Raw genomic sequence first — 17844 nt, forward strand, 5'->3', positions numbered from 1 at the left:
AGGCTGGCTGGGTACAATATGTCTTTGTGAGCCTGTGCATGAATGGGCATGTGTGTTTGAGAGAGTGTGGGGCACGGATTCCTCTATAGTGTCCTTTCCTGACTTTGCAGCTGTTTCCTAATCAGAGGAGCAGCAAGGGGAGGGGAAAGGTTGTGTGTGTGTTACATGAATGTGTGAGTGTGAAAGGGTGTAGAATGACCTCACCCATGGCCAGCTCTGCACACACACACACACACACACACACACACACACACACAGCCAAGAGAATGACACCCTCAAGCTGAAAAAGTGTTCCCTGCCTATAGACAAGCAGGCCAAGTCAGAGGTCATAGTCTCATCCGGACTTTCTTTTGTGCCACACTTTCCAAGTACAGGTCTGTGCTTTAAAACTCTGTGTCCAATAAGTTCTTTGTTTATTTGTTTATTTTCTCTGGGGGCTCCCTCCCCCCCCCCGGGAAAACCTGTATTTTACCGCTGAATCAGAGCAAACATTAATCCATGGAAACAGGAGTGCTAATTTGAATAAAATGGGGGGCAGGTATTGTATGAGAGGGAAGGACGTTGGCCCCTAGGAGTTGGCTCCTATGCTTGGAAGCCCCGATTGTCATTTCCTCCAAGCTTTCCCAGGGAAAGTGCCAGGATAAAAACAACAACACTCAAAGACAGACAGCACAAAAGGAAGTCTGGATGAGCCCTGAGTCATAGATCCATGTTGTTTGGCCTTCAGCAACGGGTGTAAATGAACAGAGTGAAATCCACTCTCGTTATCTCTAATGAGATGCTTAGGATGCCAGCTCCCCTAGCAGAGCTCAGAGCCTGTTCTGGTACATCTGTCCTGCCACTGCTCAAAACACTGACTCCCTTGGCCTGCTCTAGGAATGTCTTGGAGTGGGGTGTCGTTGGTTGTTCTCTACTCACTGCACTGCTCTTTCCCATGCAGGACACCCTGGAGATCACGGGCACTTTCAAGCAGATCAAAAGCCAGTTGGTAAAGGAAGGATTTGACCCTGCTGTTATCAGTGACCCCCTCTTCTTCCTCGATGACTCTGAAGAATGTTACATGCCCTTGACTCCACAGATCTTCAGCACCATTGCAGAGAGGAAGCTGAAGCTGTGAAAAGGAGCAATTGTCTCCTTAACTGCCCTAGTGGCAACCTAGGAACAACTATAGTGTTGAGCTACTTGGCTTCTGCCTAGGAAAGAGGGGATAATCTATTGCCATGGCAGAGCTTTCCAAACTTTTCATGTTGGTGACACACTTTTTAGACATGCATCATTTAATGACACAGTAATTTAGTTCTACTAGCAAACCAGAGGTTAGCGAGGGAAGCATTCACATGACATACCTACACACTGCAGCCGACACACAAATGTGTCACGACACATGGTTTGGAAAGCTCTGTGCCATGGTTCTCAAAGTGGGCAGTGAGCCACCCCGGGTTGTGGTGAAGGGATTACACAGTGGGTGCTAAGAGACAAGTGGGGGTGGCCCTGGAGGTGTCAATGACTATTGGATTTTGAACAAATGTGTGGGGGGAATTTCCCCAAAATTTTATTAGTTTTCCACATTTATGACAAATATAACATATGAAACACACAAAACACATTACAATACTAAAAAGGGGGGGGGGACACATATTCTTTCTTATTTTAATTTCCATTGTTAAGTGACTTCCTCAAATCCGACGTTGACCAAAGGGTAACGGCGGGGGTAGCTGAGTTTTTGGTAGCAGCCCTCCAAGGAGCAGGTTAACAAGGAAAATCACTGACTCTATATGTATATATATATATATATATATATATATATATATATATATATATGCAGGTTTTGGTGTCTTCGGGTGTCTTCCCGTGTAAGAGTCGGGGTGTCTGGGCGACGTTTCGACGAGGTCTCACTCGTCATCTTCAGGCTGGTGCTTTCGGCTTCTTGTTACTGGAACAGAGCAGAATCTGGTGTTTGAGTTCCTATAAATACTGTTGAGGGGTGTGGTGTATAGCCTCCAACGTTCTGGGCAGAGAGGAAGTTCCTAGATTAGTGTGCCTCTTCTTCTTTTGTTCCTTAATTACTTGAGGGATATCTTGAGTGATTTCATGAGTGATATTTTGAATACCACTGGGTGGGTCATTAAGTGTAGATTAGTTGCTAAAGCTTTTGTGTCTTGACCTCTTGAGCTTGTGAAGAGTTTTTCTGAGAAGATGGCTGTGCTGCATTTAGTTGTGCTCTGGCTTGGCTTCGTGTATAGGGGCGAGCTGTGGTTTTGTGCCTTGTGCCAGCCAGATCTGTGTAGGGATTGCAGGGGGGTGCAGCATCCGGAGGTGCCACTATAGTTTGGCTACTGGATGGAGTCTGTAATATGTCTGTGGAGAGGGTCTGGGTTTGGGTCTGGTGTGGTTGATTGGTGACGGCGTTCTGTGTGCCTCTGGTTCTGGTGTCGGTTTTTGTGGGGAGGGCTAATTTCCAGATGTCTGGCAGGCGGGATGTCTGGCAGGCGGGACACCAGAACCAGAGGCACACAGAACGCCGTTTTTTGCTAGTTTTACCAGGGTTAAGTACCACCTATAAATCATTTTCATAATATTTTGTTTTAGTACCGTACATGCCGTGAACTTAACCCCTTTCTTCCACAACCTTTCCCAATCTTCCAACATTATATTGTGTCCCACGTCTCTTGCCCAATCCATCATAACAGATTTGACTTGTTCATCCTTTGTGTGCCACTCCAACAGCAAATTATACATTTTAGATGGATTTTTAACATCCATATCTAACAACACTGTTTCCAATTTGTTTTTTTCCGTTGCAAAACCATTTTTCTTATCAAACATATACAACTCATTGATCTGGTAATATTGTAACCAGCCATCCAGTTTATCTTTAATTTGATCAAATGGTCTCAATTTAAATCCTTCATTATCTTCCAACAATAAATCAGCATATTTCAACCATTTAGTCTTCATATTTAGTTTTTTCTGGGCCTTAGCTTCCATTGGTGAAAGCCACATTTCCTTTCTAAGAGATCTTTATATCTTATTCAAACATTATACAGAGATTTTTTAATTACATGATTTTTAAAACCTTTGTGGGCCTTTATCTTGTTGTACTGTAGATATGCATGCCAACCAAATGCATTGTCAAATCCCTTCAGATCCAGCACATCAACATTGTCTAACTGAATCTATTCCTTTATCCAGCAGAAAGCTGCAGCTTCAAAATATATCTTCAGGTCTGGCAGGGAGAATCCCCCTCTTTCTTTAGTCTCTGTTAGTAACTTATATTTAATTCTGGGTTTTCCCCCCTGCCAGATAAATTGAGACAATGCTTTCTGCCATTCTTTAAAACACTTAACATTATCAATAATTGGTATGGCTTGAAATAAGAACAACATCTTTGGCAATACATTCATCTTTACCACTGAAATTAATTGTTACCGTTTTGAATTTTATTGTGTTATTATCTTCCTTAGTGGGTGGTGCAGACTGCTATTCTGAATAATGCTTCTTATAGATTAGAAGGCACTGGGGATGAGTTTATGGAACCAAGGGGGCTGTGGCCCAAAATGGTTTGGGAGCCCCTGATCTAGTGTTTATTTCTTATCTGCTAACTCCAGGGTGTGAGCATGCATATATATGCATATGCTCTTGAGTGCATAGGATTAAAAAACAAAACAGCACCTTTTCCTTTAACGTCCTCCATCAGGCAATACCTTTATTAGGGCCAAGCAACACGGCACTAAAGAGTTGCAGGCTTTGGAGTGCTGCAGAACTCTTCATCAAGCAAGATATCATACAAAGCAAGTCATGGGGTGAGGAGTGAGGAGAAACAAAGAAGTAAAATATAGGCTTGATGTTGCAGTCACTAGGTCAGTTTCTAGATTTAGGGTGTGCACAAATTACCACTTTAGAGCACAGTGAAGTCCCATTTCACAACTCCCTTCTTGTATACACACTATGTGTAGTGTACTAGCAGCACACTGTCTTCTGACTAATAGCATATTGATGCTTCCCTTAAGAAATGCTGCATTGAGGCACACACACCCCCACAACCAGACTGCAGTTTAAGTTACTAATGCATACACTGTCATAGAATGCCATGTTTCTATGTAGGAACGCTGCTACATTTAAATTGGTACAATGGAGTATTAAGAGCTTAACAATCATGGATCATGCATGCTGAGGTGCAACATTACATGCTGATGATCGCAAATGTATGCATATGTAAATCTAGATATTACATACACATTAAATGCAAAACTCCAAAGGGAGATAAGAAAGTTTGAATTCTGTTTCTTCTTATTTGAATCAATTTCCCTTTTCTTTACAAGTGAAACTGTGGAAATAAATTTTGTTAGACGTTCATCTTTTTTCTTTTCTTTTCAAAAACCGTAATTACAGCAACAATCGCTGGGTGAGCAGGACTTTTGATCGTGGAATGACTTCCTGATGTCCCAGGAAGTTCATAAACCAACTCACATGTTGCTGGTGCATGCCAAAGCAGGGAAGCTAACAATCTTTCTGATCACATCCCTGATTTCTTTGTTTCTCAGAGAGTAGATAATGGGGTTGAAGAGAGGGATAATAAAGGCATAGATGACTGCAACGATCTTGTCATAACGCCCCGATCCCATCCATGTCAAGTGCATGTACATGAAGCCAGTTGTTCCAAAAAAAGTAAGGACCACAATGAGGTGGGAGGCACAGGTGGAAAAAGCCTTCTGGCGCCCCTCCGAGCTATTGATCTTAACAATGACTTTCAGTATCTTCATGTATGAGAGGAGGATGAGGAAGATGGGGCCCAGGATGACAATGGCATGGAGGGAGAAATCCAACACAATGCTGGTTGATATGTCTGTGCAAGCAAGACTAATCACCTGGGGGAAGTCACAGAATATATGATCTATATGACTAGGCCCACAGAAGGGCAACCTGGAAGTCAGAACAATCTCCGGCAAAGGACACACAAAACCACACGCACAGCATCCCAGCATGAGCTGAACACAAAGTTTGGGCGTCATCTTGGTCATATAAGTTAACGGGGCACAGATGGCTAAGAACCGGTCGTAAGCCATCACTGCAAGCAAGCAGGCCTCTGAGATACCCAAGCTGTGGAAGAAATAGATTTGCAGAAGACAGCTGCTCAAGGAAATGGACTTCTTGCTCCTCAGAAAGTCCACCAGCACCCTGGGCATGGTAACGGTGGTATAGAATATCTCCAAGGTGGCCAGGACAGCAATGAAGAAATACATGGGGACGTGAAGACGAGGAGTGGCAGAGATGAGGCTTAAGATGAGAGCATTGGCACTGAGGATGAGCAGGTAGGTCACCAAGAAGATGGCAAAGAGGAGTATGCCGTAGTCGCCCAAGTTGAGGAACCCATCAAGCTCAAACTCAGATACTGAAGTGCCATTCATAGCTTTGACCTGCATCATAGGTAGGCTAATCTAGAATAGGAAATAAAATCTATGAAGACGGGAGGCTGGCAAATGGAAGGTCATGGAGTTCATGTATGCCTCAGACTTTCACTGCATTTCCCTGTAACTTGAAAGATACCACTCCCCGAAGCTTGCAAGGATCATTATGACCACACAAATAGTATAGTACGGGTCAATCTTTTTAACAAAAATTCCAGAATTTTGGGGGGGATCTGTGTGTCAATTACATAAAACCACATACTTCCATTCTCAGATACGATTGGAAAGAACAGTGGGTTGGGGATAGGAGGAGAAAAGGAACATTTCTTTTACTTGGTGCTTTCCGTGTCATGTGGCCAGCAGGACTAAACAACTGTGACAGAAACCAGAGTGCATGGAAACGCCGTTTACCTTCCCGCCACACTTCAACTTGCAATGGCGTGCTTTCGAACCGCTACGTTGGCAGGAGCTGGGACAGAGCAACGTGAGCTCACCCCGTCACAGGGATTTGAACCGCCGACCTTCTTATCAGCAAGCCCAAGAAGCTCAGTGGTTTAGACCGCAGTGCCACCAGTGTCCTAGTATTAGAAGCGATGGTTAATAAAGGCTGTGCACTGCTGTGCTCCCTCCCTGCTGAAAGTGATGGGCACAGTCACTGAAGGCAAACGTAGTGCACAAGAATAGGATGGGGCGCAGCTGGCCACCTCCTACCAATCACAAGAGACAGGAAAGTAGAAATTGCACATGATACCTGGGACTGAAATGGGTTCATCTATTTTCTTCAAAGGGAGCTGTGTGTTTACTCTGCTTTAAATGCCAGGACTCTACAGCATCTGGGGAGTGATGACAGTGCCTCTGAGTGTATACAGCTTGTCTTTCTTTCCACCTCTAACAAACCACAGCCAGTTCTCAAACATTCCAGATTAAGAAGCAGAGACTGGAGGCCTGATGAATTATTTCCTCAATGCTTTCAGAAGATATAATACTAATAATGTCTCACCCATAAATTGCATCCCAACGTGATTTACAATGTTACAAAAACATACATAAAATAATGTAAATATAAAATATTGTGTGTGTGGATATATAGGTAGATAATTAGGTAAGTTGAAAATTTAAAACAGCAACAGGACTTACGTAACATACCAATTACATCCAATACAAATACCAACATTGACAAATACCTTAATTTAGAAGAGTTGTTGAAAGAAGAACATCTTTGGCAGGTGCCGAGAAAACAACAGTGATGCTGCCTCTCTGATGTTTAATGTTTAATGTTCCAAGGAGTAGATGCTCCAATGGCAAAGGCTCAATTCTGATATTGTGCAGAAAGATCAGACAGTGCTGCAGGATAACATCTCCTGCAGAATGCAGTGACTTTGATTCGGCGTGTAGAGAAATGAGACAATCCTTTAGGTGTACCAATCCCCTCGTCCACAATGGGAAAATATTATACCTTTCCAAGACCCCTGTGGCCATCCCTTGTTTATTATTACTCCCTTGTTTTTTATTATTCTTCAGAACAAAACTGTTTCCCCAGGAAATAAACATACCCTATTGAGTATAAATTTAAATATCTCCTAAAGTCTCCTAAAGTCCAACTATACCTGGAGGATTTTTGACTGCAAGAAATTGGATCCAAAAACTCTGGAGGCACCAAACATTAGGCTGACTCTTTTTCACACACCACAGGAGCCTCTGGGCTGCAATTCACACAACACACCCATCAGGGAGTAGTACGGTAATTCCCACTGAGTTTATTTGTGAGTAAATGCGCTGAAGAGTTCAGAGAAAAGAAATGCCATGGTGCACCTGTAGTCTCTCCCATATTGGTCTCTACAGCCACAGCTGGCGCTGTAACTCTCCAATGGTTTGACAAGTAGATCAGTATCAACTTAAGTCTGGGTGTTAAAAAGCGATCCTCCTCCCACCCTGGAAGAATGGCAGATGAAAGTGATGGACTACATGACACTGGCTGAGATGACTGGCAGAATCCGTGATCAGAGGAAAGAGACGGTCGAAGAGGATTGGAAGAAATTTAAAGTTTACCTTAAGAACTATTATAAAATTGATGAATCTTAAAATGTTGAGGTGTTGAGAAAGAAAAAGGGATTACAGTGACATAAGATTAAGCTGAAGAAAAAACTAAGAGGACACATATTTGATAAAATTATTTAGAAGCTGCTGAAATAATTTTGGAAATTGGGATGCAGGAAGGGGAGGTATGGGGGAGTCCGAGAAACGAGGGTTATGAAAAAAAGGTAATGAAATTATACATGTTTGTTTGTCTTTTTATTTGTTTGTATTGTTTAAAAAATGTTGTAAAACTAATAAAAAATTTAAAAAAGCGATCCTCCTTCAACAAACAAACACACACTACATAATTTTTATAATTTTCAGAACTTCAAGCTTCCACCTTACTAAGCATTGTGGATGGATATTCCATAACTAAACTTCTCTTGAATACCCACAGCAAAGACTCCATACTTCCCTGGCCTTTTCGCCTAGCATTGCTGTAATCCAAAAATATATCCTGATGTTGATAATCAGAGACCCTGGGGCCTCCAAGAGGGAAGAGGAAACTGTTCCCCCCCCCATAGGGCCAACTAGTCCGAATCATATAGCTAATCCAGCAGCCTTGAACTCATCCCACATTGCCATGCCTTTAACCAGTCCTGTTTCCTGCTAGGACTTGATGCTCAATTGAGTACCATAAAGGAGAACAGAAACACCTTGTTTCAAAAACCCCACTGGCTACCAGTCCATTTCCAGGTGCCATTCAAAGCTTTGGTTATGACCTACAAAGCTCTATACAGATTGCGTTCATGCGTTCATCTCTCTCTGTATGATTCTTCTCGGCTTTGAGATATTCCGGGGAAGTCTTTCTCTCAGTCCCATCCCACTCACCGCTCCTTTTGGTGAAGATAAGAGAGGGCCTTCTTGGTGGCTGTTCGCAGATTGTGGAACTACCTTCCAAGGGAGACTAGACTGGCCCTAGTCAGCTTTCCTGTCACCACAAAGCAAACTTTTTTGTTCTGACAGGCCTTTTTCTTTGGCCACTAAATGGCTGTCGGGGCAGCATCGGTGTTGAGCTCTCTCTCTCTCTCTCTCTCTCTCTCTCTCTCTCTCTCTTTCTCTCCCTCTCTCTGTTCTCACCAGCAAGCAAACTTTTTTTCGTCCAACAGGCTTTTTTCTTTGGCAGGCTTCCTCAAACTCGGCCCTTCAGATGTTTTTGCCCTACAACTCCCATGATCCCTAGCTAGTAGGACCAGTGGTCAGGGATGATTAGAACTGTAGTCTCAAAACATCTGGAGGGCCAAGTTTGAGGGTAGGTGCTATGTACGGAGTTGAATAGGATCCAAAATGCAGCAGTCTGATTGGTCCTAGAACAATAGGATCCAAAATACAGCAGTCTGATTGGTCCCAGAACAATAGGATTCAGAATGCAGCAGTCTGATTGGTCCTAGAACAATGCAGCAGTACGATTGGTCTGCAGGAGCCACCCAATCCAGCTCCAGATGGAAGTGAATCCACAACCTGATTGGCCTACAGGAGAATTCCGGAATTAGCCAATCACGTGCAGCCCATTGTGTAAATAATAATAATAATAATAATAATAATAATAATAATAATAATTTTTATTTATACCCCGCCCTCCCCAGCCAAGGCAAGGCCGGGCTCAGAGTGGCTTACAAGCAATAATAAAAACAAGATGAATGATTACAACTTAAAAACAAAAATAGAATACAACATTAAAATAATGGAACATTAAAATATTAAAATGAAGCCTCATTGCAGGCGGAGAAGGAAAAGAAAAAAGAGAGGGAGGGAGGGAATCAAACTGGCTCCAAGCCAAAGGCCAGGCGGAACAACTCTGTCTTACAGGCCCTGCGGAAAGAAATCAGATCCTGCAGAGCCCTGGTCTCATGAGGCAGAGCGTTCCACCAGGCCGGAGCCAGAGTTGAAAAGGCCCTGGCTCTGGTTGAAGCCAATCTAACTTCCTTAGGGCCTGGGACCACTAGGGTGTTGTTATTTATGGACCTTGAGGCTCTCCGTGGGGCATACCAGGAGAGGCGGTCCCGTAGGTACGAGGGTCCTAGGCCGTGAAGGGCTTTAAAGGTCAAAAGCAGCACCTTAAATCTGACCCTGTACTCCACCGGGAGCCAGTGAAAAGCACTGGGTGAATATGCTCCCATGGCAGAGACCCCGTGAGGAGCCTCGCTGCAGCATTCTGTACCCGCTGGAGTTTCTGGGACAGCTTCAAGGGCAGCCCCGCGTAGAGCGAATTACAGTAGTCAAGCCTGGAGATGACCGTCACATGGATCACTGTGGCCAGGTCGGGGCAGGAAAGGTAAGGGACCAACTGCTTGATGCGGCGAAGGTGGAAAAATGTCGCCTTGGCTGTTGCTGTAACTTGCGCCTCCATGGAAAGGGAGGCGTCAAGGATTACACCCAAACTCTTAACGGAAGGCAATGGCACTAATTGGGCCCCCGCAAGAGAAGGGAGTTGGTCCCTCATCCCCATGCCATCCCGACCTAGCCATAGGACCTCTGTCTTCGAAGGATTTAGTTTCAATCGGCTCCCACGAAACCATCCAGCCACAGCTTCCAAGCATCTGGGCAGTGTGTTCGGGGCCGAGTCGGTGTGGCCATCCATCAGCAGATAGAGCTGAGTGTCATCAGCATATTGGGGGGACTTTCATTTTCCTCCTCACCACTATGAGCTGAATAAAGAGCATGAAATCCACTCTCGACTCTTGAGTATATTTCAGTAGGTGTTGTTCTTTGTGTTTGGAGACTATGTTGGCCCTAGTCTGCTTTCCTGTCACCAGCAAGCAAACTTTCTTCTTTGGCCTTTTTTTTTTGCCACTAACTGGCTGTCGTGGCAGCATAGGTGTTGTTGTGTGTGTGTGTGTGTGTGTGTGTTTTCAAATGATTTTCAGATATTCTCAGTGCTGTATTTATCATAGCAGCTAACAAAACAGATACATTGATTTATTATTTGTAATAATAAATATAATCCAATCAATAAAAACATTTTATATTTATAATTTAATATCTCTTGTTAGTCACTGTAATAAAAACAGGGTTTAAGTGATTTGGTATTTTGTTGCATTCCACAGGAAACTTGTCTGAAACGCTGTTTGATGCTCCAAAACCTGTCTCTCTATTTGTACATACTTGTGTGGAATCTCTTAATTAAAATAAAAATGGGGGAAATAAACCGAAAGTTGACTTTCCTAAATATTTCTGTTGTTTTCTGCTCACCTGAAGCAACCTAACAGACAAGTAAATGGTGAAGCAAGGTAAAGAAAACACCAGGTAGGCTACCCGCCTAGGTGGACCAGGGTGCCCTGTCCCCACTAAAGACCTTCTGTGAGTTTTCACTTTGCTTCGCCATTTGAAGAAGGCTTGGTTCAGAAAAGCCAGGAATCTGCACTGCAAAAGTAAAAAATAACAAATCGCTGGCCTAGATCATGTTTACATCTCTTGATGAGATTAGCTAGGCAAGCGGTTCAGAAGATCACAATCCAATTAGGGTACGAGAGTGACCGAAAAAGAAAAAGGAACCCCGGCAGCGACCCTAAGCAAGGGAGCATGGGGAGGAATCCCCACCCCACGCCCTCATTGAGCAAAGCACGCAGATCGCAAAGCGGCGCCTTTCGGGAGAAGGAGGAGGGATCGCGCTTGCGCACTTCCCTCGGAACGCAGGTAAGGAAAGGGGGGATTTCCTGGAACCCGCGAATCCTTCGGCGGGATTAGGCGAAGGCGAGCCTTGGTTAGAGAAGAGCCCAAATTTCAAAGGTCCTCCGGAAGACCCGCCCTTCGCCGCGGCAGTCTGGGGCGTTGAGCGGCATCCGCTGCGATGCTTCTGTCTGGGGTTGTTTTTTTGGGTTGTCGCCATCCCGTTTTTCGAGCTGGGGCGGGGTAAAGGGGTGCCTGCTGTCCAAAAGAGAAATGGATCCCGATATTGGGGGATGAGAGAAGCGGAGAGGGGGCGTGCCGGATCCTTGAAGCGATCCTTACCCAATGCATTAAAAAAGAAATAACTTTTGCAAGCGTTTGCGTGTGCAAATGCTCCCTCGTTGGATCAGCAACAGCGATGGCAGACGCAGGCGGAAGAGCAGTGTAGATTTGGAGGGGGGAGTGTGGGGGGTCAGGCAGCTGCCTCCCTCCCTCCAAGCCTAACAGTGAGTGTGGGGAGGGGGGGTCTGATCTCGATCTCTCTTTCTCCCGCCTCCCTTCCAATTTATTATGATGGAGGAGAGTGGGAAGGTCAAGCCGCGGTTGCCACTGAACTGGGAAGAAAGTTGCCGCGCAGCAGCAGAAAAGGGCGCCGGGGTAGCGCTGGTCCAAAGAGCCAAAATCCTGTGTTTTGGTATTTTTCTTATTTTCCCATACACACACACACACACACACACACACACAAATAAAAAAAAACCATGGGCGTAGCCAGGATTTATTTAAGGGGGGGTGGGCAGGGTTTATGTCGGGCGGGGGGCGGAACCAAGCTATTTGCGATGCAATTGGTCAGTTAAGCACTTTTATTTATTTACTTGATTTAGGCTGGGAGCCGCTGACCCCCACCCACCCCCAACTACGCCCATGCACACAAACCCAGTACTGGAACTTGGTATTGCTTCTTGATCACAAGACAGCAGGGGTTGAGGAGTCCCTCTCTGGGGACAGGATCAATTCCTCACCTTCCCCCCTGGCAGCTCTTTAAACAGCCTAAGGTCCTGCCAGCGCTGAGGGAGATTGTAGCCTGCCTTGACACATTCCTGGAGAAATAGGAAGGGGAAGTTTCCAGCTTCCTGTTCCTTCTGGAATCATCGCTCCATCCCCTGTACTCTATATGTTGTAACTGAGCCAAAAAGTAGGCATAGCGGAAATAATCACGCAATCTTCCTCTTCCTGCTTCTTATAACCAACTTGCTGGCTCCCATTTCCTCTGTTGATGGCCGTGTCTGTATTTAAGTGCCTCCAGACTCTCTGTGTGTCACAGGAGAGGTTCCTGTGTAAATTTAGGTACACTGTTGTCCTGGTGCAAGAAACCCCGCTTAAAAATGAATAAAAATGGATCTTCTGCAGTTAGGGAACTGACAGTGTAATGCACTGAGAAGTGTGGGGTGAGCAAATGATGAATGGGAAGGCATGTAAACACACCAGGAGTAAATCAGGATGAATGCTCTTTGTTGTGTAAGTGCCCCATAAGTAAATCCAAAGGAAAGCACAGTAAATAGTTAGCTGCAGGGTAAAGCAAATCAGGAAGGATGCTGAATTGTCCACCGGAAGCATTAGACTGTAAGCCTCTTCTGCAAATGCAGCTAACTTGATGTTGCTAGGCTACGGTTCTCATCACTCCCAGCCCAATGGTCAGGGGTTAAGGGAATCCAACAACATCTGGAGGAGACAGTGCTACATAAGGCCTCATTCTCCTTGTCATCAGTGTGTAGAAGGTGTCAGTCTGGTTCACACATAACACTAAACCTTAATTTGTGGAACTGTGTTTTATTACATGATGGTGTGGCATTGAATGTGAACCATGTCCTATGGCTTAACTATGGTTTCTTTATTGCCATCAAGCTATCATCCGAAGCCACAGCTTGTTGGCTTATAAATCTTGGCTTGTTTTAATTATGACTTGATGCATGTTTGTTTTGGGTTTTTTGGTTGTAATTCAGAAAAGTGAACAAGGAATAAAAAATTTTTAAGAAAGCAAAGGTATGGGGCAAGAGTAGCTGGAAAATAAAGCAAACTGGAGAAGCAAACTGGTTTGTTTGATCATCTGTGAGACAACTTGTGGTTTGTGAAACAAACCGTGGCTTAGCATTAAGACAGACCGATATGCTCCTTTATAATGTGTTTTTGCTAACATTTTACCATATGCTGTCCACACCAGTGGGCAAAGTTGGATGAGAAGTAGCCAGGTTTCACCTTGATATACCATTGCCCACATAATTTGTTTTACAGCAGAAGTGTGCAATTCTTAGACTCACAGAATTGTAGAGTTGGGTCATCTAGGACTCATCTACTTTAGTAAAAAAAACTGCTACGAATGCGTTATAAACATGCAACACTAGATGGTGCTGTAGAGCGATTTTCCATTGCGAGGTTCCCCCCCCTTTTTTTTTTGTTATAATGATTTAATTTCTGACATATATTGTGGGGGGTTTTCCCCTTTGTGTAGATCCACCCCTGTTTTAACCCGCTGCAATGCAGGAATCTCAACTGAACCATCCATGACAGAAGGTCACCCAACCTCTGCTCAAAAACCTCCTTCGTTCAACATTGCTCCTGTGACTTCCAACACCCTTCCACTCCTTGCGCAGCATGGAAACTCATGTGTTGCTCCAGCTGCTGAAGTTACACCTTGAGGTGTTGGTTGCGGTGCTCCACTCAGCCATCAGCCGATGCAACGCCTATCTTATGAGTATCAGAAGGCGGCAGAGGAGGAGAGTGCTGATAGGGCGAGCGATTCAGAACCACATCTTGAGGACTAGGCGCATCATTCAGAGGAGGAGGAGCTGCAGACATATGGTTCCTATCGTCACCTTGTTGGAAAGCGGGCCGAAATTGCGGCGCTGGTGGGTCTGCCCCACCAAGCAACATTGGTGGGAGCGTTCCATGCTGGGGACCTGGGACGACGAAACGTGGATCGAGAGCTTCCAGATGAGCAGAGGGACCCTCTTCGAAATTGCGGACGTCCTCCGACCCCAGCTCCAGAGGCAGAGAACTATCATGCGGGAAGCCATCCCCGTCGAGAAGCGGGTCGCTATCGCCGTGTGGTGGCTTTCTAATCTGAAGTGCTACCGCGAAGTTGCCGCTCAGTTTGGAGTCGGGAGGTCGACGGTGGGAGAGATCGTTCTGGAGGTGTGCTTTGCCATCAAGCACCTGCTCGTCCAGAAGACAATCTATTTGGGCGACTACTGGAAGGTAAAGATTTTTTAAAATGTGTTTTTTAAAAAGTTGCTGCAGTTTCACAGGTTCAAACTAACACTGCTGTGCCACACTGCTGCATTTTCTGGAGGGTGTGTGAGTGTGTTGAGTTGCACATTGCAAAGGAAAAATAGCTATAGATAGATAGATAGATAATTTTTCTGTTTTACAATTTCAAATACAGTGGTGCCTCGCAAGACGAAATTAATTGGTTCCGCGAGTTTTTTCGTCTAGCGAATTTTTCGTCTTGCGAAGCACGGTGTCGGAAAAGTTTTGGAAAAGCTTCAAAAATCACCAAAAACCTCAAAAAAGGCTACCACACCGCGTTCTATGAGTTGCTCCTCGAAGTCAAGTCGCAACTGTATTAACGGTGTTAAGATAAAGGAAACAAACTTGCAAAAAACGCAAGACGTTTTAGTCTTGCGAAGCAAGCCCATAGGGAAATTTGTCTTGTGAAGCAGCTCAAAAACCGCAAAACCCTTTCGTCTAGCGAGTTTTTCGTCTTGCGAGGCATTCGTCTTGTGGGGCACCACTGTACTCATTTTACATCCTTAAGATATCAACGACTTCCCTTTTTCTCTTTCCACGCTTCATTTTACATATCTTAAATCCCTGCATACTTTAACAAAAACTATACCAATCAGTATTCCATTACTGCATCCATCAAAACTTATTTATTGCATCCGTCAAAACTTACTGTTGAATTTATCTTAACGCTGCCAGCGTTTTCAGCTATACAGTGGTACCTCGGATTACATACGCTTCAGGTTACATACTGTCATCGGCTGCCTCAGGTCTCAGCTCACAAAAGACCAACGCCGAGCTCTTCTTATATACAAGGATGTTTATTGCAGTTCATTATTGGTTCCACAACCGAGGCGCGCAGCCCCTAGTCTCTAACGTCAGACATTTGAAGTCCCCTCTGAATCAGTCCCGCCCCTACACCAACTTAAGAGGCTTGTGCTAGACCACCTCTTCCTGTCTTTCCTTTTCCGCAGGGTCTTTCTTCCCCCCTGGGTTCCTTCCCTCCTGCTCTCTCCTGAAGCGGATCCCTCAGATCCCTGTTCCCCCCTCCTTCGTGCTTTGGGGCTGGGCTCCTCCTCCGGGCTTTCTCCATTTCCGCGCGCCTCCACATTTGAACTTGGCGCGCGCTCGCTACCCCTGACCTTCCTTTTGACACTTACACTACTCCCTGTACTACTCTCCGCCTCTTCCGGCAGGACGTTCTCCCCCGATCTCCTTCCCCTGTCTCTTTCCTGCTCCGCTCCGTGTGTCACACTGGGAACCCCCCTCTCTTCCCTTTGTTCCTGCTGGGAAGCCGGCCCCGATCTCCCACTCCCGCTCGGGGCTTCCCTGCTGCTTCCCTGCTCCTGGCAGGTCCCCCCTGTGACCCCCCTTGTCCTGACTAGGGGCGCCCCCTCCTGAGAATCCTCCGATTCACTTGAGAGTCTCATGGAAGATCTCAAGTCATTGTCATCCTCTTCCTCACTGCCCTGGGATTCTTCCTCGTCGCTCTCCGTCTCCTCCCTCACCTGTGCCTCTGTCTCTGAACCCCTGACACATACGCTTCAGGTTACAGACTGTGCTAACCCAGAAATAGTACATCGAGTTAAGAACTTTGCTTCGAGATGAGAACAGAAATTATGCTCTGACGGCAGCAGAAGGCGCCATTAGCTAAAGTGGTGCTTCAAGTTAAGAACAGTTTCAGGTTAAGAACGGACCTCCGGAACGAATTAAGTACTTAACCCGAGGTACCACTGTACACTATTATTTTCCATATATTCAATAAACGTTTTCCAATCTTCTTTAAACGTATGTTTATAGTTATAGCTAAAAAGTTAGACAGATGGCAAGAATAAGATCGATAGCGTAAGAACATATGCTAATTGATATTATTCTTGCCATCTGTCCAACCTTTTATCTTTAACTGTAAGCGGCAATTGCCATTGTATCTGTGGGCACTTATGGAGTAGTCAGTGTAGCAAAATGTTGCTTTCTTTGACATTTTCATCCAATCTTCCCTGGGCAGCTTACTATCATCATCATCATCATCATCCCACCTTTTCCTCAGACTGGGACTCAATTCAGCTTACAGATAATATAGTTATACAGATAAAACTTCAATGTGCATTAATAAAACTAATATAAGCATGAAAACATAACAGTTGCGGTGTCAGAATACCACTTGCTGAAATCCTGTTGCCATGTTTTATATTATGTGGAAGAGATTTCCCATACAAAACGACTGAATTGTTTGAAACTGCATGGATTGATGCAGTGGGACAGAATAATTTGGGAACATGGGGCAGAAACTCACATATATTTGCATTGTAGTTTATATGGAATGTACCTGTTTCCTGAACAGTGTTTTTTCTGTTTTGCACTTGCAATGCAAAATTAGTAAAAAATACTTACACAGCACAAAAAAGAACACAGCTTGCTACTATGCCATATTACTGTGACTTTTTTTGGACGTGGTGGGTGTGCCGCGTGGACATTTTTGGGGTGAAATTGTTGGCACAACCACAAAACAACCATTTTTAAATTTACTACTTCTTTGTTGCCGCTTACAGATCATGGATGGTTTCAGGAAGATGGGATTCCCTCACTGCGTTGGCGCAATGGACTTGACGCATCTGTCCATAATAGCTGCTACGGGTCCGGGAGACGAGTGCAACAAGCCAAAGAACTTCTGTTCCATTCTGCTTCAAGGGACAACCGACCACACCGGCCGTTTTACTAACATCGAAGTGGGATGGAGCGGGAAGAAACACGACGACGTGCAGATCTTCCGCAAATCTGCGCTGTGCCAGGCTATGGAGGAGGGCACCTTTGTCCCGGGGAACCCAACTATCAACATGCAAGGTGTGGAGATCCCACCTCTAATACTCGCCCATAGCACCTACCCTATGCGGAAGTGGCTCATGAAGCCCTATGGAGGCCCCTTGGACCAGAGGAAGACCATCTACAATAGGACTTTCAACCACTGCCACAGCGTGGTCCAGCAGGCCTTTGGCAGGCTCAAGGCAAGGTGGCGTTGCCTCACGGCGAGGCTGCCAGTGGCAGAGGAGAACGTTTTGGCGGTGGTCACCGCGTGTGTCGTGCTGCACAATATTTGTGAGACCAAGGGGCACGCCGTTCCCGAAGGTGTGGACATCTCTGAGCACGTACTGTTGGCAGCATATAACGAGGACTGCCATTCCTACGAAACCAGCAGTGAGTCGGGAGGCGAGGAGGTGCGCAATGCGATCTCACATTACCTGGCAGGAAATACTGAATGCTGAGATCTGGACTTTGCATTTCAGTGTGTTTTGCATTTATTTTGTAAATATAACTGCCTTGGTTACACTCACACGTTTCATTTGTGTGTACGCCATCTACACTCGTTGAGTAAAGCTCAGGTTAATGAAGCCAGATCCCCTTCCCTTCATTCCTAAAATTCCATATTTTGCATTTTTCTGTTTTTAAAAAATCATTACAGTTCATACCATTTGCA

General features: G+C 45.1%; 3 protein-coding genes across 4 annotated transcripts in view; 2 read left to right on the forward strand and 1 right to left on the reverse strand.

Moving 5' to 3' along the window:
* LOC309516610 (uncharacterized protein) overlaps positions 1–1621 on the forward strand; it is a 47049-nt gene extending 45428 nt beyond the window's left edge. The window contains exon 20 of the mRNA XM_082195370.1: positions 941–1621. Coding sequence (XP_082051496.1) covers positions 941–1117 — 177 coding nt within the window. The 3' untranslated portion in view covers positions 1118–1621. The remainder of the gene's footprint in view (positions 1–940) is intronic.
* Positions 1622–3931: 2310 nt separating this feature from the next.
* Positions 3932–7267, reverse strand: LOC309516813 (olfactory receptor 6N2-like). 2 transcript variants are annotated; one of them, XM_082195726.1, is made up of 2 exons: positions 7221–7267; positions 3932–5438 (listed from the first exon to the last, which is right to left on the reverse strand). In XM_082195726.1, exon 2 carries the CDS (start codon positions 5424–5426, stop codon positions 4467–4469), a length of 960 nt encoding a protein of 319 aa, XP_082051852.1. In that variant the 5' UTR covers positions 5427–5438; positions 7221–7267; the 3' UTR covers positions 3932–4466. The 2 variants fall into 2 exon arrangements, with proteins under 2 accessions (XP_082051852.1, XP_082051851.1); XM_082195725.1 differs by lacking the exon at positions 7221–7267 and adding an exon at positions 7016–7195.
* A 3782-nt stretch (positions 7268–11049) lies between these two features.
* On the forward strand, positions 11050–17694 carry LOC309517218 (uncharacterized protein). Its single transcript, XM_082196353.1, has 3 exons — positions 11050–11120; positions 13600–14345; positions 16922–17694. The coding sequence occupies exons 2-3, from the start codon at positions 13743–13745 to the stop codon at positions 17630–17632; spliced, it is 1314 nt and encodes a 437-aa protein (XP_082052479.1). The 5' UTR covers positions 11050–11120; positions 13600–13742; the 3' UTR covers positions 17633–17694.
* Positions 17695–17844: the final 150 nt, after the last annotated feature.

This window comes from Podarcis vaucheri (genome assembly GCF_965113315.1).
Source record: "Podarcis vaucheri genome assembly, chromosome: 13".
NCBI lineage: Eukaryota > Metazoa > Chordata > Lepidosauria > Squamata > Lacertidae > Podarcis > Podarcis vaucheri.

Bases quoted from the DNA above. Each gene is read 5' to 3' on its own strand.
- LOC309516813 (XM_082195725.1), bottom strand. From the start codon at position 7,072: ATGTTTGGTGCCTCCAGAGTTTTTGGATCCAATTTCTTGCAGTCAAAA. The intron at 5,439-7,015 runs GTATAGTTGGAC...TTCCTATTCTAG, and splicing joins TGCAGTCAAAAATCCTCCAG to ATTAGCCTACCTATGATGCA.
- LOC309517218 (XM_082196353.1), top strand. From the start codon at position 13,743: ATGGAAACTCATGTGTTGCTCCAGCTGCTGAAGTTACACCTTGAGGTG. The intron at 14,346-16,921 runs GTAAAGATTTTT...TGCCGCTTACAG, and splicing joins ATTTGGGCGACTACTGGAAG to ATCATGGATGGTTTCAGGAA.